At 49.8% G+C, this 23,235-nt stretch overlaps 1 protein-coding gene across 3 annotated transcripts in view; it reads left to right on the forward strand.

Annotated features, from left to right (window-relative positions):
- The first annotated feature begins 214 nt into the window (after positions 1–214).
- PLCG2 (phospholipase C gamma 2) overlaps positions 215–23,235 on the forward strand; it is a 148,793-nt gene continuing 125,772 nt past the window's right edge. For all 3 annotated transcript variants that reach the window (XM_084905552.1, XM_084905553.1, XM_084905554.1), the window contains exons 1-2: positions 215–317; positions 5,813–6,051. In XM_084905552.1, the coding sequence (XP_084761678.1) occupies positions 5,859–6,051 (193 nt within the window). In that variant the 5' untranslated portion in view covers positions 215–317; positions 5,813–5,858. The remainder of the gene's footprint in view (positions 318–5,812; positions 6,052–23,235) is intronic.

The following is a 23,235-nucleotide window of genomic DNA, read 5'->3' on the forward strand; positions in this document are numbered from 1 at the left end:
AAATTTTCGCTCTACCTTGCAAGAGACTTCGCTCCCACTCCTGCTGGTTTCTTCCTGGGCTGGAGTGTCCTGCCAGGTCCGCCGCGGGAGAGCTCAGAGCCGCAGACCCGGCAGGGCGCGCCTCGGGGTGCGGGGGGGGCGGGCCGGGCGCGGAGGGGGGTGGGGTGGGGGTGGCCCCGGAGGAGTCACGTGGCGCGCGGCCGCGGCCAAAGCAGAAGTAGCAGCGGCCGCGGCGGAGGGCGTGAGCGCAGGGAGTGCCCAGAGCGGCCGGCGGCTGCGCGCGGGACCCCGGAGCCGGGACCCGGCGGGGCGGCCAGGTGGGTGGTCAGCCCGGGGGCTGCGGGGGGTGGGTAGAGCGCACGGGGGCGCCCGGCGATCGGAGCCCGCGGGGTGCGCTCCGAGGGGGCTGCGTCCAGGGGGGACCTGCGCGGGGCACTGCGGGCGCGGGCGGGCAGGGGTGGGAGCGGTGCCTGGGTGCCCACCCGCGGTGCCGGAGGTCCGGGCGGGGACGGCAGCCACCGGACACTTCCTCTCGCGGGGCTGGTGCCACTGCGCCCTGGGACGGCCCCGGCGCTGAATGGGAACCGGAGGAAGCGGCGCGGCGGGCGGTCCCGGGCGGCCGGCGGGCGGGCGCTGGGGGGGACAGGACGCGCTCCGGCGGCCGCGGGGTCCCGCGTGGGGTCGGGCTGAGCTTTGGCCGCCCGGGTGCCCCGGGCTCGGTGTCTCCGCGCGGCCAGGCGGGCCCGGCACTTCCCCGTATTGCACAGGTGGTGGAGGGAGGGGTGGAGGGAGGGTAGATGGTGGAGGGAGGACCAGAGGGAGGGAGGGAGGGAGGGTGGGGGGCGGCGCGATTCCGCGGAGGCGCAGCCCTTCCCCCGGAGAGAGAGGCCGGGACCGCGTTGGGGGGCGGGGGCGGGGCATTCGCGGTTCCCTCTTCCACCCCGCAGTCGGGTGCATCGTTAAGTGTGCCCTCTGTGCGTTTTCCTGGCTGTGTTTTGGAATCCCAAAGAGGTCCTTACCCCCATAGCGGAGGAATTGGAAGGAGAGAGGGGTCCCGTGTGGACGGGAGGTTGGGTGGAGGCGGGGGAGGGACTCTGAGCCACCGCGTTCTCATCTTTGAATGAGACCGAGAGAGTATGGTGGGGTGAGGGGGCTGACGTGGCTCAAGGGGAACAGGTGGCCTTTTTAGTCAACTTCATTTGAATTTCGGTTCCAGCTGTGTGGTCCTGGGCAAGTTGAGTTTCTTCCCCTGGACAGCGGGCTACATGCCAGGGCTGTGCTGAGAGTTGGGGCGTTTCTATGGAAAGCGAACCTGGCTAGTTGCTCCCCCTGTGGGTACGGTGTCTGCGTGGGGCTCAGGACATCAACCTTAGCTGTTACAGTTCTTCAGGAAGGGCTCACTCATTTCAGGGGTCTGTGCCAGTCCCAGGCACTTACCCTGTTAACGAAGGTGTGTGCGCCACCTGTGGATCGGCTCAGGGAGAGAACCCGAGGTCCTAGCTGCAGGCTTCATGATGCTGCACTTGCCTGATGGTGCCTCTGCCTCCCCACCGCCTCACCGTGGGCATCTGAGGCTTCTCTGGGAGAGGCAGGGCGGCACTCCCACGCGGAGCCCTTTTGCTGGGTGGAGTCCGTGGAAAGTGCCCAGTGAGAAAACCTGAAAACAGTTCTTCGTTTAGAAAGCAGTGAAACACAAAGAAGAAAAACTCATCCACTGTGTCACCACTTAAATTAATAAAATGTCGTCATCCTTTCTCCCCTCTGTCACTGCCCCCATGGTAACGGCTCTCCTGGGCTTATAAGTAAACAGCCTTTTAGAAATGTAAATTTCTAAATTATCTTATACTGACTGGTTTGCGACGCTTTGCAACTCTTTTTCATCTCTCTCATGACCTTTCCAGATCAAATCGCTTATAAATCACTCTCATTCTCTCCAAGAGCTACGGTGAGCTCTTTAAAGTGTGTGTTTCATTATTTATGGACAGGACTCTTACCTAAACTCCCCCCTCCCCCCGAGATTGATGGGCAGTTAGCTTGTTTCCCGCGTTGTTTCTCTTTCTCTTTTTCTGTTCCAAGTGAGGCCTCTGTGAACATCTTTGTTCCTGTTTCTTTCTGCACATAATGTGATTACTGGATCAAAGCATATGCATCCTTTACTAGATGCTCACGGGTTGTCCTAAAATAATCAAGTTGAACTAATGCACACCCCTACCTGGAGTGGCTGATACTGCCTGTGTCTCCTCCAGTGACATCCGAGTCCTGATGCTGGCGGGTGGGGGCGAGGGCAGCAATACATCCCTCCAGCGGTACCAGGGATGGTAACCTCAGGGGTGTGACGGCTGGTTTTTAACAGAATTGTTTCCTGGGATTTTGTATAATATCCTGTATGGGCTTAACATGTACAGAAGAGAGGAAAACTCCCCTGCTTCTGGGGCTGGCTCCTGGAGTCCCAGGAGTTTATTTTTGAACAGAAGGACATGAAAAGTAGAAATGGTGAAGCCTCTTGTTGAACCTCAGCCTTGTTTGTATTTATACCATCAGTCATTTTACAGTTACCGAGGGAAGATGAGAAACAGGAACAAGAAAGGGATTTCGAGGCGATTTCTTTCCTTTTTTTTTGAAAGCAGAAGCAAAATGGAAATTGCCTGTGATGGCTAGGTGCGCCTGCCCCGGGGTCAAGGCCTCGGAGACCTCCTTAGATGCTGACCATCCAGCTCTGGAAGCCCGGGTCGGGAGCTGGCTGCATTTAGGTGGTTAATTCCAAGGATCTTGTGGCCTCGATGAGAATGTCCTTCCAGGTCTTGGCCAGAGGCAGCATGAAAGGCTTGTTCATGGTGGAGTCAGTCTGCTGGGCTTTTGAGCTGGAAGGAACCAGAATCCCGGGATGGTTAAATCCCAGGGCCTCCCAGAGCCAGAGTCAGACAGGTTTAATGAAAAGTGGAGGTGTGACATGGTGAGTGTTTCCCCTGAATGCCCTCCGGCACGTTGGACTTGAGTCCTGGGAGTGGGAAAGTCCAGAGTCTGCATGGTAGAGAGCTGCGGAGCTGGGACCAGGTGCAAACCCTGGTCCTGCCACTCTCCAGCTCTGTGACCTTAGACATGGTTCTGTCCGGCCCAATTCTGCCATGGGATTCTGATGGTAGAAGGCAGGTGCTGAAGGAGTGGTGGTGTGGGAATCCAGACCAGGGTTCTCATCCTGGTGTGTGAACTTTGTCTGCATGACCTTGATCACATCATTTCCGCTCCATAGGGCTTGTTTTCATTTCCTGCATTTCTCCTTGAGATAAACGAGAGGAACCAGGTGTAGCAGGTGCTGGCACCTGGGAGGGCCAGTCAACAGTTATTGGGTGAGAGGGGCCATGGGCACCTGGCTTCTCCCCTTGACCTTGGATTAGAGGGTGAAGAGGCGGGAGGCTCACCTCAGGCAGAGTTCTTGGCACATCCTCTTAGTCCTGCTGCAGGGCCTTCGCTTAAGCCTGTTCCTTTGCCAAGAACACTGTTCCCTCCTGCTTCATTAAAAAAAATAAAATTAGATTCAAAAGCTTTCTCTGAGCCCTCTAAGCTCCTGGCCTAACCCCAGACTAAACTCAGGGCCCCTCCCCAGTAGCCTCTCTCCACTCCCCCCTCATTTGCTTACTAGTCCCAGCTTAGTGCTTGGCAGAAGAGTTGACCCTCAATTAAGGCATTGACTAGCTGGCTGATTAACATTACCTGAGGCCCTTAACATTACCTGAGGCCCTGCTAAATGCTGGGGGCTGCGTATATAGTGTAGTTTTCATCCTTCCAGCACCCCTTCAGGGTAGCACTGTTATCCCCATTTTACAGATGGGGAAACTGAGGCCCTGAGTTTTAGCATCTTGGCAGGAGACTCTGGGCAAGTCAGAGCCAGAGTAGAGGCCAAGACAGCTTGGCTGGCAATCTGCCTCTCTGTGGAGTAACAATGGTGGGCTCCTACAGGGATTTGGAGGGAGAGAAGGAGGTAAGGAAGAAACACAGAACAACTGATGGCATTAGATTCAGCAATTGCTAACTCCCAGGAGCTCTGACTTTGCATCCTTGTTTTAAGGGCCAAGACCAAGCATGTCAAACTCCCGGCTGGTGGGCCACATGTCTGACATGCTTGGCCCAAGACAGACTTCCTGGCTTAATCCTCACAAGGACTTTTCATCTATTTTCCTCTTTACAAGTGTGTAAATGAGGCCCTAGAGACTTAAGTGACCTGGTGTAGGGCCAGCCTTAGTTCAAGTCCCCTCTGAGTGGCAGGCAGTGTGTGTTGGATGTTTGGGGGGCAGAATTGGGGGTTGAGGGTTTGGAGCAAGGGCCCAGGGAGGGACTGCAGGGTTGAGCAGAGGAGTGACATGATTTCACTCCTTTTCTGAAAGCGTTCTTCTGGTTACTGGCCTGTGAGTTGTCTGTAGGAGGCGGGCAGAAGCAGGGAGACCAGTTAGTAAGTGTTTAGAATAATCCTATATAATAAAAGCCTAATATGCAAATTGTTGAATGGTGGAATGACTGGTGGAATGACTGGTCAGTGTACGCTATGATGTACACTGACCACCAGGGGGCAGATGCTCAATGCAGGAGCTTCCTCTAGCCCGCAGACTCCAGGCCAGCCAAGGTGGGTGCGAGCAGCCCCCTCTCCCCCGCCTCCTCCCTCCCCCCACCAGCATTGCCCCACCTGTCATGGCAGCAGCAAGGGCTGGGGCCAATGAGTGGGTGGTGCCAGGCCAGCCAAGGTGATCACCTCATCGGTTACTCCACAGATCAGCTCTGATCACCAGCTAGGCCTAGGGACCCTACCTGTGCACGAATTTCATGCACCAGGCCTCTAGTCCAAGTATAAGATCTTGGAAGAACCCATGAGGGGTGAGATGGGTTTCTGGATTTGCTCTTGGATTTGGTGTGGTTGTGAGAGAGGCCAGACAAGGAAGGCCCTGAGATTTGGGGCCCTAGCACCTTTCTGGCCACACTATTCACAGCCACTAGAATCTTCTCCTAAACATCGGCTGTTCCTGGGAATAGGTGGTGATCAAGATCACCTGCTGTATGCTGAGCTTTGCTGGTAACACCGCATTCCAAGCTTTCTACCCTGTTTCCACGAAAATATGACTGTCCTATATTAATTTTTTCTCCCAAAGTTGCGCTAGGTCTTATTTTCAGGGGATGTCTTATCTTTCCATGTGTCTTATTTTCGGGGAAACATGTGTAAGAAAAGAAGCCTCTGAGGCTTGCAGAGGTCCCACAACCTGCCCAGGACCACAGAGTCAGCAGGAACCTACACCAGCACTTGAACTTGAGGCTGCTGGGCCCCGAGGTTTTTTGCCCTGTTGGCCCCATTTCCATGCAGAGGTCTCCACAGACACATTCTGAAGTTTTGTTCTCCTTCTTCTGCTTCCAACTTCGTTTAGGAAATAAAGGGATGGTTAGAAATTCCTCGGCAGGATAGAAAAGGATGCCGGTGTTGGGGATGAGGGCTGGGAGCCAACCTGGGCTGCTTTGACTATTCAAATATTCCACAGTGTGAAAGTGTGTGGGGCGGGAGGGGCTCCCGGCCAGGCGGGGGCGATTTGGTTATTCAAAGCCTGGGTGGTGGTTGGGCCATTGAGGTCAGGGTTGTCCTCCCATACCTCCACTTCCATTTAAACCTCCGTGTGGGTCTGAGCGGCCAGCACTTCGCTGCCACCGAGATCTTCCCCTAACACTCGTCCTCATGGGCATGAGACAGGATTTGGCTCTGGAAGTCCAAGTCCTGTGACCTAAATTCTCGTCAGCGAACTAAAGCCAATTCACACTCCTTTGTCCTGCCCTCCAGCCTCCCTGTTCCTCGCGCCTCCTTCTCTTCCCTGGAGCGACCAACCATGACCACCATGGTCAACGTGGACGCCCTTCCGGAATATGAGAAGAGTCAGATCAAGAGAGCCCTGGAGCTGGGCACCGTGATGACCGTGTTCAGCTTCCGCAAGTCCACCCCGGAGCGCAGGACCGTCCAGGTGATCATGGAGACGCGGCAGGTGGCGTGGAGTAAGACGGCCGACAAGATCGAGGGCTTCCGTGAGTACCTGCCGGGCAGGGCAGTGCGGCCTGCCTCCCCGTGGCCTGGCCTGCGCGGTTTCTCACCTTCCTGCCTTCACTCGTCACTGCCGTTGTTGTCTTGATACCTTCTCCTGTTCTAAAAATGGAAATATGGCCACTTTGTCTGGGCCTCTGATGGGGTTTAGAGCAGGTGAGAGAAGTTCAGCCCGTGTCTTCTAAGGCCAACTTGGAAGTGACACCCAGACAGCTCACCTGGGCCAGCAGGGGCTGTGCTCAGTCTGACGGCATCAGGGTCATTTGGTTCCTGTCGCTGGCCAAGCTCTCTGCCCTCGTAGGGACTAACAGGCCAGAGTTTGTGGAAACTCAGAGCTTGGTGGCGAGGTACATGTCTGTCTCATTTCACTGCAAACCACAGGGTGAGAGGCCTTGACTGTAGCTCATGTGGACAGAGCATGCTCTGCAGCTTTCTGATGAGGTTCTGGTTCTGGTGGAGGTGTCTTCCCTTCCCCACCCCCCTTAGATTAGGCAATTGGCTCAGTTCCTAAAGTTTCTAAGACTGTTTTTTAACAGAGTGAGGAGACTTAATTAAGCAAGTTTCAGTTGCAGAGACTTGCTTTAATTTGCATTTTTTAAATTGACTACTTAAAAAAAAAAAGTTAATCCTCACCTGAGGAAATTTTTTCCCCATGGATTTTTAGAGATAGTGGAAAGAAGGAGCGGGGAAGAGAGAGAGAGAGAGAAACATTGATGTGAGAGTGACACATTGATTGATTGCCTCTGCACACACCCTGACCAGGGCTAAGGTTGTAACCTATAACTCAGATACATGCCTGTCACCAGGAATCGAACCCACGACCCTTTGGGGCATGGGCCGATGCTCTAATCACTGAGCCACAGCGGTCAGAACTTGACTACTTTTTAATTGAGAAATTGAAATGTATACTTGGGGGAAAAAAAACAAAAAAATCATAAATGTCTTTCTTCCTCAGCCTTCATCCCATGCTGCACAGGCAAGCTCATTGTTAAGTTTCTTTATCTTCCAGAAGTACTCTATGCTTGTGGATGTGTGTCATGTTTTTTTTTTTGCACAAGTGGGTACCTACTGCACACACTTCTGCACCTGGTTTATTTTCTTTAGATTTAATAATTATTTTGGAGGTGGTTTGTTATCGGCACACTGTCCTGCCTTCTTTCAGGGCCACATAGCATTCTGGCTGCAGGTAACAGTGTAACCCCTGGAGAGGGACCTGGACTGTTCCTGGTCTTTTGCTATCTTTGCATTCTTCCTCTTCTCCTTCCTATTCCTCATCTTGTTCCCCTGCCCCTTCTCCTCCTCCTTTTAGTTTTATGATTCACGCACCATACAATTCACACACTATACAATTCATTTAACATGAACAACTCTGGTTTTTAGTGTATTCATGGATATGTGCAACCACCACCATAATCAATTTTAGAACATTTTCATCACCTCAGAAAGAATCCCCAAAGCCATTAGGTATCACCCTCTGTTCCCTGTCCTCTCCCTGCTCTAAGCAACCACTCAGCTACTTTCTGCGCCTCGGGATTTCCCTGACCTGGACATTTCCTTTAACTAGGATGGTGGCCTTTGTGTCTGGATCCTTTCACTCATGCTTCCAAGGTTGGTCTGCCTTGTAGCATGTGTCATGCCTCTTTGCCATTTTATGGCTGAATACTATCCCATTGCATGGATCTTCTACCATTTGTGTATCCACTCGTTCACGGAGTTGCTTCTTCTGTTTGGCGATTAGGAACAGCGCGGCCATGAGCGTTGATGTACACGTTTTGTGTGGCTGCATGCTTTCGTTTCTCTTGGGTAGATTCCTAGGAGTGTTGTCTGTGTTTAATCATTTTAGAAACTGCCAGACTGTCTTCCAACTGGCTGCACCGTTTTACATTCCCACCCGCCATGCACAAGGGTTATCCGTGCATTATATTTTCTATACCTGTATGGGGATATCCGAAGGACAACTTCCTATTCGAGTGATTTCTGAGTTAAAGAGTATTAATTGACTTGGGAGTCTGACAACACCCCACAGCAGCCCATGCGGTGTGTGAGAGGACCTGTTCCCCACACAGTGATGCGGTTCTGAACGGGGCCATTCACAGGTAGGGTCAGGTGGCTTGGTGCCATTCTTCATTTGATTTCTCTTGTCATGGGTGAGAATAAACAGCTTCCCCAAGGTTGCTCCTGGCTTTGGAGCCAAGGGGGCCTGGGATGGCCCAGAGCCCGAAGCCCTGCTTTGAAACTCTGTGGAAGCAGCCAACTTTCTTCCCATCTCTGTTTGCTTTGGCCACACTCAACCTCTCAGGCACTCAGAAACCTGTTGCAGCTGGGGGGTGGGGAGGCTGCAGGGCACTGACAGTAAATACAGGTGTGCCACGCCGAGTGGATGGGTTCTGCTGGCCATGAGAAACACCTGGGGGCTTTCGAAAGTTTAGGCCAGTGTTTCCCAACCTTCTCTCATGATGAGAATCACCTGGTGGAGTTGTTAAAACACATTCCTGAGTCCCAACTAAGAAGTGCTAAACTAGAATTTTTGAGAACATATAGGTAAAATTGCATACCTAACTTAGTGCTCTGTATATAACATCTGTCTTAGAGCACTAGTTAAGTATACAATTTTACCTATATGTTCCCAAAAATTCTAGTTTAGCACTTCTTAGTTGGGATTCAGGAATCTGTGTTTTAACAACTCCACCAGGTGATTCTCATCATGAGAGAAGGTTGGGAAACACTGGTCTAGGCTGCTGGAACCTTCTCCGGAAACCCCTTTCTGAGGGGCACCAGACAGGACTTGGCTCCTGAAGTCCATGCCAGGTAGTTCTCCTCCCAGTTAACTGAAAGCAATTCCCCCTTCTCCCTGCGGTGGCTGAGGATGGTGTCACTGCTGAGACTGGTTGGGACTGAGCATTGTAGTTAATATAAGGTGACCAGACGTCCTGCTTTTGGTGGGACAGTCCCGATTTTTAACAATTTGTCCCGGGTCCCACTTTAAAACAGTCCCAATTTTTGGAAAGAATCTTTCAAAAAATCAAGATATTTTTAAAACGCTATGGGACGCAGGTCAAATTGTTAAAAACTGGGACTGTCCTGCCAAAAGCGGGACGTCTGGTCACCTTAAGTTAATAGACTCCCAGTTGATCATGGTAACTAGCTAAGTTTGACATATACTCCCTCCTTCCCTCCCTCTCTCCCTCCTTTCCTCTCTCCCTCCTTCTCTCCCTCCCATTTTTGAATGCCTGCTCTGCTAGGCCTGTTCTCGGTACTGGAGACACAGCAGTAATTAGATGACACTCACCTCCTCATGGAGCCTACGTTGTGCCACTGAGTCGAGCAGCGTTCGGTGTGCTTTGCTGTGTGACCCTGGGCAAGTTACATCTGTTTTCTGAGACTGAATTCCCTTTTCTATAGAATGGACATAGGTGTGCACTCCACACAGTGATAGCTGGGAATGAGTGAAGGAGGGAATACGCCAGAGGGGCTCAACGCAGCTGCCTGGGATGAGCGTTGAGCCCTCTGGCGCTGCTGCCATTACGTTTGCCTGCAGTTGTAACGAGTGGCCGCCAGCTCTGCGGGTGGCAGTCTGGCTCAGGTGTTGGGACACTGTCTGGTGGGATCCACTGAAGGGTTTCAAGAAGAGGATGATGTGGTCCCATTTGTGTTTTTGATCGTGCTCTGGCAGTCCTGTGTGAGGCGGCTGTGTTGGTGTGTCTGTGAAGCGACCGGAAAAGCCAATTCTGCGGTAAAGAGCTTAGGATGAGTGAGCAGGCCTTTGGGCCCTGGGTGGAGACTCTTAGGGCCATGTTTTCAGCCTCCTGTTGTCAGTGAGATGCCCCGAGGGGATACCCCCCTGCAGTATTCTTTAGGGTCCTAATTAGGGACTCCAGGTGACTGTGAGGTCTGCATGGGGCAGGCTGGCATGAGGGAGCATGCATGTGGGTGTGGGGCATGTGGCATGTGACTTCTGGCAGGTGTCACACCCTCCATGTGGGCCTGGCTGAGGAGGCCAGACTCCCACAGACCCACTGTCCAGAGCAGTGAGGGAGGGAAGCGCAGCCGTCCCTCCTGTGTGCAGGGGACACTCTCTGCCGGGCGCTGGTGATGCCACGAGGAAGGATATTCCAGAGGTGTCCTGGTCAGCGGGAGGCACAGGTGCCAGGAGACCATGGACATGGCAGCGTGGACAAGTGGGAGCAGAGCCAGGGTGGTGAACTGGGGTCGTGTGGCCTCTCAGCGAATTCTGAAATCCATGCTTGAGCTTCTGATCCATGAAAAAAAAATGAGCATTTTTGAAATTTGCTATTTTATCAAAATGTCTTCAAAATAGTATAAAGCAGATTTTTTTCTCACTGGCATCTCCTATCTAAAAATAAATCTGAGCTCTAGCTGGTTTGGCTCAGTGGATAGAGTGTCGGCCTGTGAACTGAAAAGTTCCAGGTTCGATTCTGGTCAAGGACACATGCCTGGATTGTGAGCTCGATCCCCAGTAGGGAGTGTGCAGGAGGCACAATTTTCTCTCATCATTGATGTTTCTATTTCTCTCTCCTTCTCTCTTCCTCTCTGAAATAAATAAAAAATATTTAAAAAATCTATACACATACACACACAGAAGAAGAAGAAGAAGAAGAAGAGGAAGAAGAAGAAGAAGAAGAAGAAGAAGAAGAAGAAGAAGAAGAAGAAGAAGAAGAAGAAGAAGAAGGAGAAGAAGGAGGAGAAGAAGGAGAAGAAGAAGAAGAAGAAGGAAGAAGAAGAAGAAGAAGAAGAAGAAGAAGAAGAAGAAGAAGAAGAAGAAGAAGAAGAAAGAAGAAGAAGAAGAAGAAAGAAGAAGAAGAAGAAGAAGAAGAAGAAGAAGAAGAAGAAAGAAGAAGAAGAAGAAGAAAGAAGAAGAAGAAGAAGAAGAAGAAGAAGAAGAAGAAGAAGAAGAAGGAAAGAAGAAGAAGAAAGAAGAAGAAGAAAGAAGAAGAAGAAGAAGAAGAAGAAGAAGAAGAAGAAGAAGAAGGAAGAAGAAGAAGGAAGAAGAAGAAGGAAGAAGAAGAAGGAAGAAGAAGAAGGAAGAAGAAGAAGGAAGAAGAAGAAGGAAGAAGAAGAAGGAAGAAGAAGAAGAAGAAGAAGAAGAAGAAGAAGAAGAAGAAGAAGAAGAAGAAGAAGAAGAAGAAGAAGAAGAAGAAGAAGAAGAAGAAATCTACTCTGTGAAAGTACAAAGTGATCCCAGGATCCTCTAGACACGCATCCATCAGAAGTAAGATCAGCCAGACTCCCAGTGGCTGTAAACTCACTTACCTGTCGGTTCTGGCTATGCAGCTGTGGTCGTCAACAGCACGGACTCTGAGCCCAAGGGCTGGGCTCCTGTGCTAGACCTCCCACTCAGTTGGGTGTGACCTTGGACCATGCATGCCACCTCCTTGTGCCTCCATTTCCACGTCTATAGAATGGGGATAAGGAGAGAACCTGCCTCCCTAGGCTCTGGTGAGGGTTAAATGAAGTGATACATGTAACTGCCTTCAGCAGGGCCGGGCACACTGGAGGCCGGTGCTCAAGTATTTGCTGCTCTTGTCTGCCTTGCCGTCATCGATATTGTCACTGTTATCAAACATAAAGGGGAATGGCATTGTAGAAAGGGGGAGATGAATAGTAGAACTTCCATTTATATAGTGATTTTCCTTGCTGCACCCAATGGATTGTCCAGCTCCTCTTCTGGGATATCCACTCTTCATGTTGGAGCCTACCGGTGTGAAAACAGAACTTAAAATATATATATATATATATATATATATATATATATATATATATATATATATATATATTTATTTATATATATTATTGATTTTTTTACAGAGAGAGGAAGGGAGAGGATAGCCAGAAACATCGATGAGAGAGAAACATTGATCAGCTGCCTCCTGCCCCCCCCCCCCCCCCCTGGGGATGTGCCCACAACCAAGGTACATGCCCTTGACCGGAATCAAACCTCTGGGACCGCAGGCCGACGCTCTATCCACTGAGCCAAACCAATTTCAGCAACACAACTTTTTATTTCTAACATTGAGACAGACCTACTTGCATGAGGATGGTTGAGGAATCGGTATCTGTGGTTGTTCTAGGGTTGTCTTCTGTCCTGTACCATGGGTACTTGATCTTAGAATTTGTTCCTTTGCTGATTTAGCAAATACTCAGAGGACTCGGTGGGTGTGGGGTCTTATGTTTGTCACTGGGGATGAAGGGAACAGGACAGTCAGCGCTCTAAGGAGCTTACAGCCTTATAGGGAAAGTTAATCATTCAATCACTTTGGATTGTGATGGATGCCAGGAAGGAAAGAAACGACACAGTGAGGAACACTATTGATATCGGGCAAGCATTAGGAAAACCTCTCTGAAGGTGACATGTGAGTTGAGATTTAAGCTAGGAGGAGGCCATGGGAAGCTCTGGGGAGAGAGGGTCCCAGGCAGAGGGCACAGGTATCAAGCTTCTGCATTAGCCAGGGAAGGCTAACTGCAGTGACACATGATGCAGTGATACGACACAACTTGATCACTCCAGTCATGATCCACTGGGATGGGGGATTGGGTGGGACTCTGTTGGCATCACTAACCCCTAAGGTATCTGAGGCCACCTCGAGATCCTCTGTCCAGCGAGCAAGTTGGGGTAGAGGAAGAGTAGAAGATGGCTTAGCAGGGTTTTATAAGCCAGTCCTGAAGATAGAGGTTTCCACCTCCCATTGAGCAGAACTTGGCCTGTGACCAGCTGCAAAGGATGCTGGGAAAAATAAGAAATGGGTTTAGGGGGCATCTCCCAGGTGCTTCCACAGCCCTAATTTTGGAGAGTGCAGAGATGGCTGCAGGAGCTCCACTGATGCTAAAGAATAGATAATTGTAGGGATTTTGGAGGTCTTGCATGAATCGAGGAAAACGAATAGCCTTACCACTGGGCCTCAGGGGAAGGGAAGGTGGTGGCACTGAGGTCTCTCCCATCCTGTCTGAGACAGAGCAACTGGAGGCGGCATCTGTTCATAGACTGGCCTTGTCTCTGCCCTCTTAGGTTTCCTCACAGCCACGGCTTGACCCTTCCCAGCAAAGCCTCTCTCCACATTAACTCTCTGTGTGGCCCCATTAGCAAAGGCTTTGGCTTCCCAGCCTCCCAAGGATGGACTCCTGAGAGAGGCCTCTGATTGGCCCGATCTTTTGAGCCAGTGAATGGGGATTGGCTGTTTTGAGGCCAGAGACCTCTCTGGTCAGCTTTGGTGAGGGGGGCCGGTTAGAGGGTATCTGGTTTCTTCAGGGCTTTTGGGCTCCTGTAATGGGCTGAATTATCCTCCCCCCATTTATATATTGAAGTCCTAACTCCTAGCACCTAAGAATGGTCTTATTTGGAAATTGGATTATTGCAGATGTAATTAGTTAAGAGTAGGGTGGACCCCCTATTCCAGTATAACTGGCGCCCTTAGAAGAGCACACACACACACACACACACACACACACACACACGGAGTGAAGGCCATGTGATGGTGGATGCAAAGATTGGAGTGAAGCATCTGCGAGCTAAGCAACACCAAAGGTTGCCAGACATCACCAGCCACTGAGGGAGGCACAGAACACATCCTCTCAGCCCTCAGAAGGAACCCACCCTGCCAATACCTAGAGTTCGGACTTCCAGCCTCCAGAATGTGAGACAATGGATTTCGGTTGTTAAGCCACCCATGTGTGGTACATTGTTACAGCAGCCTGAGCAGATGGGGGCGGTGGGTGAGCTGGGCCATGTGGATAAGGTGGAGTTTGTTGTAAAGGAATTTTAGTGTAATCCAAGTGTCATCTTGCTTCCTGGCTGCACTGAGTTTGGATTGGGTCATAGGGAGGCAGAGGCAGTGCAGTGTGCTGGTTCAGTGTGGGAACAGAGCCCGCCTGCTTGGATTTGACTCTGGTTTGTTAGCTGTGTGATCTTGGACAAGAGACTTCCTTCTCTGTGCCTCCGTTTCCTTCCCTGAAAAATGGAAAGAATGACAGTACCTACCTTGTAGGGTCGTTAGGAGGATCAGATGAGTGTCTGTAGGCAAATCATTCAGAAAGACACCTGGGAAATGCCAGGTAAGGCTTGTTCTTGCTATTACGCCTCTTGCTTCTCTCCTATATCCCTTTGAAACCTCTACTCCAAGCAACCAGGCCTCCCCCTTGGAGGACCAGGTCCAGGTCCAGTGAGCTATGGCTGACCCAGTTCTCACACCCATGGCTGCGGGCATGGATGTGGGTCTCTTTCTGTCTGGGTTTGGGGAACTAGGTGTCCCAGCCCAGAACTCCCATCTGGCCGTCGTGAGGAGAGGGGAGTCAGTGGGAGTGTGGGCATATCCAGCTCCGAGAAGCCAGAGGGCAGGGCACAGGAAGCCGCTGTCCCTTGCAATGGTACCAGGTTCTGTAATGCAGTGTGTCCCACTCACTTTGTGTAATTAGAGGTTCCGGGATAGTGGGTGTAAGTCAGATCTCTCCAGGATATCTGTCTAGAGGAGGGGGCTGCTAGGAGGTATCCTTGGTGCATCCCTTTGGAGAGGAGATCGCTCCCACCGCCTGCCCCTCCACTCCATCTACCTTAGCGTGCATTTCCGCATATCAGACCAGCAAAGAGATGGGTCTTGTTTTGTCCTGGCAGAGACTGAAGTGCTGTGCAGGGTGCAGTGGAAGCCAGAAATCCTGGTGGTGACTTTGCTTTCCCCTGGCAGTGCCTGACCCAGAGCCAGGTCCCCAGGGTCTTCGCCTCAGATGAGGAGCCCTGGGAGGCAGGGGCCCATCGGTTCTCTCACCAAGGAGGGTGCCCAGCAGCGAGGCAATGCCCGCCCCACAGTGGATGCTTCACACATGGTAGCAGACAGACCAGGGAAAGGACTGGATGCCCTCTTAGCCTCTGCCCCCTCTTTCTCTCCAGACACACAAGTATCTGAGGTTAAGACAGGACGTCTCTGTGACAGCTTCCTCTTTATCCACACTCCAGTTCTGGTCTTGGCCCTGTGCTTACTGGCTATGGGACCCTGGACAACCTACTCAGCCTCTCAGCCTCTCTGTGCCTCAGTTTACTCTTCTGTGAGATAGGGTAGTGACGGAGCTACCCTGTCGGATCTTGTGAGCATTCAGTTTGCAGGTGTCTGTACCGTGTACTTGGCAGGGTGCCTGGCGCTCATACATTCACGGGCCCTGGAGGTGTGGCGGAGCCCACCCATGTGGACGCTTCCTCCTCCTGCTGTACTGGGCCTGGTGTGAGGGTCCGATTGGCATTAAGGCCCCTTGGGTTGGAGCAAGAGGTGGAGGCAGGAATCTCAGCTCCTTGCCTTTTCCCTTCTGCAAATCGAGTTTGGCAAGGCCTGGACTTGGAGGACGAGTGTCAACAGGGCAGGGGTGAAGTTCTGTGAACAGAAATCAGTGATGACGTCAGTTTGGGGCACAAGAAGCCTTTTGCACCCTCCTCGTACCGTTGGGAAGAAGCTGTGAGACGCTGCTTTCATCTTATATGCGTTGTCCTGGTAGCCATGGTGGGACTGGGTTTGGTGAGTCTGTGCCTGTGAAGAAGGATTCTGTTCGGACAAAAAAAAAAAACACCAAAAAAACACCCATGGGAGCCAAAACCGGTTTGGCTCAATGGCAGAGTGTCGGTCTGCGGACTGAAAGGTCCCAGGTTCAATTCTGGTCAAGGGCATGTACCTTGGTTGCGGGCACATCCTCGGTAGGGGGTGTACAAGAGGCAGCTGGTCGATGTTTCTCTCTCATCGATGTTTCTAGCTCTCTATCTCTCTTCCTTCCTCTCTGTAAGAAAAATCAATAAAATATATTTATTAAAAAAAAAATCATGGGAACTTGCTAATTTGTAAAATAAAGACTAGTAAAGGACAGTGAGCACACCTGGCCACTCCTGGCCTGCTGCCAGCCCCTGCTGATGAGGGCAGCCCCTCCCTCACCCCTCCCCACCTCCCCACTGGCTTGGGGACTGGCTGGAGGAGGACCTGTGTCCCTGGGGAGGCAAGGAGAACCCAAGCCGGGTGGCCAAGTATGAACCTTGTGCTGGTTTCCTGTTTAAGGCTGTCCTGAGCTGGCCTGATCTGACCTTGTTTTATTTCCCCCAATTAGAACAACTTTCAGTTTTTTTCTCATTGCAGAAGTAACATGTATTCATTAGTAGGAACATTTTCAGCCACAGTTGGGTAGGGTAACAATCCCTTCACCCCTCTCCCCCTTCACCCCCCACCCAGTTTGTGTACACCTTTCCAGATATTTTTTTTTTTGCAAGATATAGATCCAATTTTATAAAATGAGTCCTTTTATAATACTTTTAAATAATATGCCCCTTTCATCTTGTGTTTCACTGGGACCATGTTTTATTATTGTCACTGAGCTATTTTAGACATTGAGATGAACGTAGAGATTAAGATGACAAACACCGATGTACTCAAGAGCAAGCCTTCTGGGGTCTGACTGACGCTTACCACGCTTGTGACCAGGGCCAAGCTACTGGCCAACCTACCTAGCTCTCACTGTCCCCGTCTGTAAAGTCGGATCGTAGTGGTGCTTCTCCACTGGATTCTCAGGAGGATTCAGTAAGCTCGTTAAGCGGCACACTCTGGGACAGTGCCTCAGGGTCCCGCAGCACTCAGTAAGAGTCAGCTGCAGTTGCTATTGTTACTATAACATGATGTCCACTTCTGAATCTCCAGAACCTAGGACTCCGTTATGCTATACTATAGTAAAAGGCTCATTGCAGATGCGATTCAGTTAATGACCTTGAGATCGAGAGTTATTCTGGGTTACCTGAGTGGGTCTGATGTCATTTAAAGGGTCCTTCCTGAAAGAGGGAGGGTGGAGGGTCAGAGTCTGAGAAGATGTGATGACAGAAGCAGAGTCAGAGGGATGGAATCAGAGGCTTTGAGGGAGGAGGGGTCCATGAGCCAAGGGATGCTAGTGCCTCCAGCAGCTGGGAAAGGCAAGGAAACGGATTCTCCCCAGAGCCCTGCTGACAACTTAATTTTAGCCCAGTGAGACCCACTTTGGATGTCTGAGCTCCAGAACTGTAAGATGATAAATTTGTGTTGTCTTAAGCCACTTAAGTTTGTAGTAATTTGTTTGGCAGCAACAGCAAATGAATACACCCTGCAAAACAATTTAGACAAATCATAGTATTTGCTTTGAGTCTTTATGTTGTTGTGTTAATCCTCACCTAAGGACATTTCCCCATTGATTTTTAGAGAGAGTGGAAGGGCGGGCGAGAGGCACAGAGAGAGAAACATTGATGTGAAAGAGACATCGATTGGTTGCCTCTGGCATGCTCTGACTGATTCGGGGATTGAGCCTATAACCGAGTTATGTGCCCTTGACTGGAATTGAACCTGAGACCCTTCAGTCTGCGGGCTGATGATCTATCCACTGAGCCAAACTGGCTAGGGCTGTTTGTTTTTAAGAAATAAAATATTATAAATATTGCTAAATCCTTATATATACATCCCTCATTACCTAGAGAAACCAGTGTCATGTGATAATTACTGTTCCCATGCATATGTTTTACATTTATTTTAAACTTTTTATTCTATAACTATATTTAGGTATCCACATCATTATTGGTAGTGTTATATTTGACTGCTGTTAATGGCCTCAGTACATCTTGAGAATTCATCTGTCCTTTTCATTATGGTTGTTTCCAATTGTGAAAAATTTTCCAAATATATACTTCTGTTTCGTTTGAAATGGCTATAGTTTTCCACTTTAGTCTTATTTGTTAACCAATCTCCTATTTTTGGAGATTACATAGTTTATTATTTTTCATTGATTCCAGGAACTTTTTTTTTTTTTTAAATCTTCACCAGAGGATATGTTTATTAATTTTTAGAGAGAGGGAAAGGGAAAGGGAGGAAGAGAGAAAGAGACATCAATGCAAGAGAGAAACATTAATTGGCTGCCCCCATACACACTCAATAGGGGCCGAGGATCAAACCTGCAACCTAGGCATGTCCCCTGACCAGGAATCGAACTCTTGATCTTTCAGTGTATGGGATGACACTCCAACCAGCTGAGCCATGCCAGCCAGGGCTGGAATTGAACATGTTTATAGCTAACTCTTAGGCATGTCCCTGTCATTTCCATAAGATAAATTTCTAAAAGAACTTCTGGGAGGAAGGACAGGCTGTTCAGGGCAGAGTGTTCAGTTTCCTCAGGAAAGCTGCCCCAACTCATGTCACCCTCCACTACGCGTCTTCTCCCCCTTGCCAGTATCTGGGCATCTGTCGGCTTTTCCAGCTGTTACAGATACAGAGTTCTCCTGCAAACGAAGGGTCTTATGAGTGTGGTTTGTGCTTTCTTCTCCACCTGGTTTGGTATTTATTCTGGTCCAGGCTTAAAAGTAGTAGCTCGATTCCCCTAAAGACTTGTGGCTCTCACCGGGACAATAGCATGACTACCTGGGATGGCAGGAAGATGTAGGCGCTTGTTCTGTGGACCAAGGCTGCTGGCATGTCCTCATTCAGACCACACATGACGTTGGCGTTTTCCTGATCTCGGTGAGACACTTGATATGGAGGGAGGCCTGGGAACTTTCCAAGGTGATAGCTGGGATTTCGTTCCGGTGATGCTGACTGCTCAGCCCAGGTGCTAGTGGAACAGCCCTCTTCTGGGATATAGGTGAGGAGTTGTTTTCCTTTCTCAAGAAGCTTTTGCTCGGTTGGTGTGGCTCAGTAGTTGAGCGTCGACCTGTGAACCAGGAGGTCATGGTTCCATTCCTGGTCAGGGCACGTGCCTGGATTGTGGGCCTGATCCCCAGTGAGGACAGTGCAGGAGGCAGCCAATTCATGTTTTCCTTCTCATTTATGTTTCTACTTCTCTCTCCCTTCCTCTGTAAAATCAATAATAATAATAAAAATCTTAAGAAATAAAGAATAAGGCTTTTAATGACCTTCCATTTTGAAGCTGGTTCCAAAAATTGTATGGCTCGCCAAGTTGCCGGCCAAAGTCAGTTGCGGAATGAAAAGACTAGACTCTACTTCCTTGAGGCGAGTGGTGTTTTGTCTCTGTACGTCTAGTGTCTGGCACCAGGTGCCCCCAGGAGGTTAGCTGCTCAGTAAATTGTGCTGTTGAGCTAAAACTTTTATTTTTAGGGGGGAATCTACCTTATGTCTGTAGATTTGCTCATTTTGGACATTTCATATAAATGGAATCATGCAGTACACAGCCTTTTGAATCTGACTTGTTTTATTTAATACTAAAGGCCTGATGCATGAAATTCATGCAAAGGTCTTGGCCCTGGCCCCCACGTGCTGTGGCTTTGACCAGAAGGATGCCCGGTCTAATTAGGATATTACACTTTTATTATTATAGACTAGAGTCCTGATGCACGAAGATTTGTGCAAAAATAGGCCTTTCTGCCAAGCATTGGTTTCCCTCTGGCATCCAGGACCTGGGCCTTTCCTCTGGCTGCCACCTCCCACCTTCGCTCCGGGCCAGCTGCTGCCATCTTTGTTGCATTAATTTGCACATTCTCTCCTTATTGGCTGTGGGCGCCACCATCTTTGTTGTGAAGTGATGGTCAATTTGCATATTCTGTCTTTAATAGATAGGATAACATTGCCAAGGTTCATCCATGTTGTAGCATGTATGAGTTCTTTATTCCTTTTTATGGCTGAATAATATTCCACTTTATGGATAGACCAGTTTGTTTATTTACTCAGCAGTTGGTATACATTTGAGTTGTTTCTATTTTGGGGCTCTTAACGAATAATGCTGCTGTGAACATGTGTGTGCAAGTTTTGTGTGACTATGTTTTCATTCTCTTGGATATATACCTAAGGGTGGAATTTCTGGGTCACACATCACTCTATGTTTAATTGTTTGAGAAGCTGCCAAGATTGTTTTCCAAAGTGGCTGCACCATTTTACATTCCCACCAGCATTGCATGAGGTTCCAGTTTTTGCTGGTCTTTGCCAACACTTGTTATTATCTTTCTTTTTGATGATAGCTGTACTAGTGGGGGTGAAGTCGCATCTCCCTGTGGTTCTGATTTGCATTTCCCGGATGGCTCGTTGTTCTGTGTTACACAGAGCTCATTATGTATGCGTCTTAGTTGATGCAATGTTTTTTTCATCAACCCTTTGCTTTCTGTGGGCAGCATTCCAACCTTACTTTCACTTTCCTTAGTATCGCTTTGCCATGGGGTGCTCACTATGGGCAGGTGAGTGTAGCACTCTGGAAAGCTTAGCGAGAGCACCTGTGTGTGGCCACGGATCAATAGTGACTTAAGTGACTTAAGCCCTTTTTCTGTGAGTCAAGTGAGCTTGGGTGACTTGCCCAAGGGTACCAGACTTCCTAGAGGAACTATATAGCAGGCCCGCTCTCCCCACCCACCATCTGCCATAAACATGTAGATCAAGAGATTGGAAAGAGAAGCCGCAGACTGGGAGAAAATGTTTGCAAAACACATGGCTGATAAAAGACTTGTATCCAAAATATGAAAGGACTCTTAAAACTCAACAAAATAAAACAAGCAACCCAATTAGAAAGTGGGCAAAAGATCTGAGCTGACACCCCCCCCCCCCCCCCCTTCTCCCATCCCAGTCACATTGCTGCCAACCTCTCCATTTTGCTGTAGGCCGGCTACTTCTAGACAGCGCTGTCCAGAAGAGATATGTGACCCAAATACCAGCCACGTATATCACTTAAAATTTTTTTAGACACTGTATTAAAAAAGGTAAAAGGAAAAAGAAGTGACATTAATTTTAATAATACATGTTATGTAACTTGGTATATCCAAAGTATTATTTCAACATGGACACACAAGAGAGTTATTAATGAGATTTAAAATTCTTGTGTTTGGTCTGAGTCTTCAAAATCTGGTGTGTGGCCGAAACCGGTTTGGCTCAGTGGATAGAGTGATGGCCTGAAAGGTTCCAGGTTCGATTCCGGTCAAGGGCATGTACCTTGGTTGCGGGCACATCCTCAGTAGGGGGTTTGCAAGAGGCAACTGATCGATGACTCTCTCTCATCGATGCTCCTAACTCTCTATCCCTCTCTCTTCCTCTCTGTAAAAAATCAATAAAATATATATATATTTTTTTAAAAATCGGGTGTGTGTTTGATACCCACCGACCATCTCAGTTTGGACCAATTTAGTTTTGAGTGCTCAATAGCCAATTCGGGCCAGTAACTAGCAGGGATGGGGAACGTCTGGCCCGTGGGCTGTATGAGGCCCGCAGAATCTTTTGGTCTGGCCCTGCCAAGGCATTAGGGGTGAGTTAATTAAATGTTTGACCAAATAGAGCAGGCTCATTTTGTATGGCCTTAATGATGTTATAAATGTCCAAATGGCCCTTAGCAGAAAAAAGGGTTCCTTGCCTGCTGGTGTGGCTCAATGGTTAAAGCATCGACTTAGGAACCAAGAGGTCACAGTTCGATTCCCCATCAGAGTACATGCCTGGATCATGGGCTCCATCCCCAGTGTGGAGTGTGCAGGAGGCAGCTGATTGATGATGTTCCTGTCTCTATAGATGTTTCTGTCTCTCTATCCCTCTCCTTTCCTCTCTCTCTAAAAATATCAATTAAAAAAAAAAAAAGATTCCCCACCCCTGAGTTACTGTATCATACAGCGCGTTCTAGAATATACCTCTTTCCTCTTTTTGCTTTCACCTTGATTATCTCCACATTCTTCCTTCTTCCCCAGGCAGCACAGGTGTTCTCTGTGTGGCAGCTGCTTTGATGACCACGATGGTGAATTATGACCCGCTTCCTGGAGTCAGGTGGCTTTATTTTCCCACAGAGACTGAAAACGTGGAATCGTGCATGTCTGCTGGCTTTGCTGTCAGCTTGGGTGTCTGTCCTAGATTGAGGTGTGGCACCTGATCCTGGGGCCTGGGCATCCACTTCCAGCTTCTGCAAATGACTGAGTAGTCCCAGTAGAACCTTCTGGAAGTGTGGCCTGTCCCAGGTAGCACTGATCAGCTTCGGCGCATGCCGAGACTTGGGTCTGCCCTATGACCTGGTAATCGATTGTCTGCTGATGTGTGTGGCACAGGTTGGCAGCTGGCCTTGCAAACTGTAATTGAGTAAATTACATGTCTGTGGAAGAAAATCGAGAGCTGCCAGGGGACAGGGCGCGTCAGGGAGGGGCAGGCCTCTCTGAGAAGGTGACTTCTGAGCAGACCTGGACGAGGTGAGGACTCTCGGGGGAAGAGTGTAGTAGGTGGGGGCTGGGCCTCAGTCTCCTCCAGCACACTGGTGATTGGACTGCGTGGTTCTGTGGCAGGGGACAGAAACTCGAGAAGGCACTCTTGGTGCTTGCTCTGAACTCCGTGGCAAACCTCTGCCAACACCTGCGACTGTGCCCAAGGGTTCTTGGCCTCTGGGGCAGGGCAGTCCTGGAGAATGAATGCCTTTGGAGGGGACGTGGGACAGATGGGAAGCTGGTGGGTTGATACCCCAGTGCCCTCACTGGCTTCCAGAGTTCCTAGTGGTGAAAGCCCCATTTACCCAAGGGGGCATTGGGCTTGGTGACACCTTGTGCTGACTGCATTGCCTCCTACTCACTGCCCCGTCCCTTCTAGTGATTACTGGATAAATGTGCATCCTGGTCTCAGAGTCTGTTTCTAGGGGGCACTTAAGCCCTGAGTCAGGAAGCACTGGAGCCAGAATTGGGCTGCTCCGAGACTCCCTGCTTCTCTGTTCTCTGTGTATGCACACGCTTGCTAGACATATGCATGTGATTGTCTCCTCTTGCTGCTGCTGCTGCTGGCTCCATCTCCACTGACACCTGTCCTGATTTCAGAGAGTATATCTGATGGTCCAGTTGCCACCAGCCAGTGCACAAGCCTGGATCTGTTGCCTAGTGTGGGGTCAGAAACTAGCTTCAGCCAAAAAGAGTTTCCTGGAACATGTGGCTGAGAAGAAGGCTCTGAAGCTCACTGAGTCCAAGGAACCAGGGCCTGTGGGAGCAGAAACAGGAGCTGCCCCTCACTGTTTGCTCCTCTAACTGCTGCCTCTGCCCTGTCCGTGTCCGGTCCTTCTCCGGCCTGTAGAGCAGGTCATGTGGCATGAGCAGCCCGGCCTGCTGGCGGGAGGGCTGCTTTCTCACAGTATCCAAAGAAGGTCTCCTTATTCGTGGAAACCACATTGACAAATTCGCCCACTTGCTGAACTTTATTCGTAACTCCTGGAGCAAGTCTTGTGGCACTTTTGCA

This window comes from Pipistrellus hanaki (assembly GCF_964339955.1).
Source record: "Pipistrellus hanaki genome assembly, chromosome: 15".
Taxonomy (NCBI): Eukaryota; Metazoa; Chordata; class Mammalia; order Chiroptera; family Vespertilionidae; genus Pipistrellus; species Pipistrellus hanaki.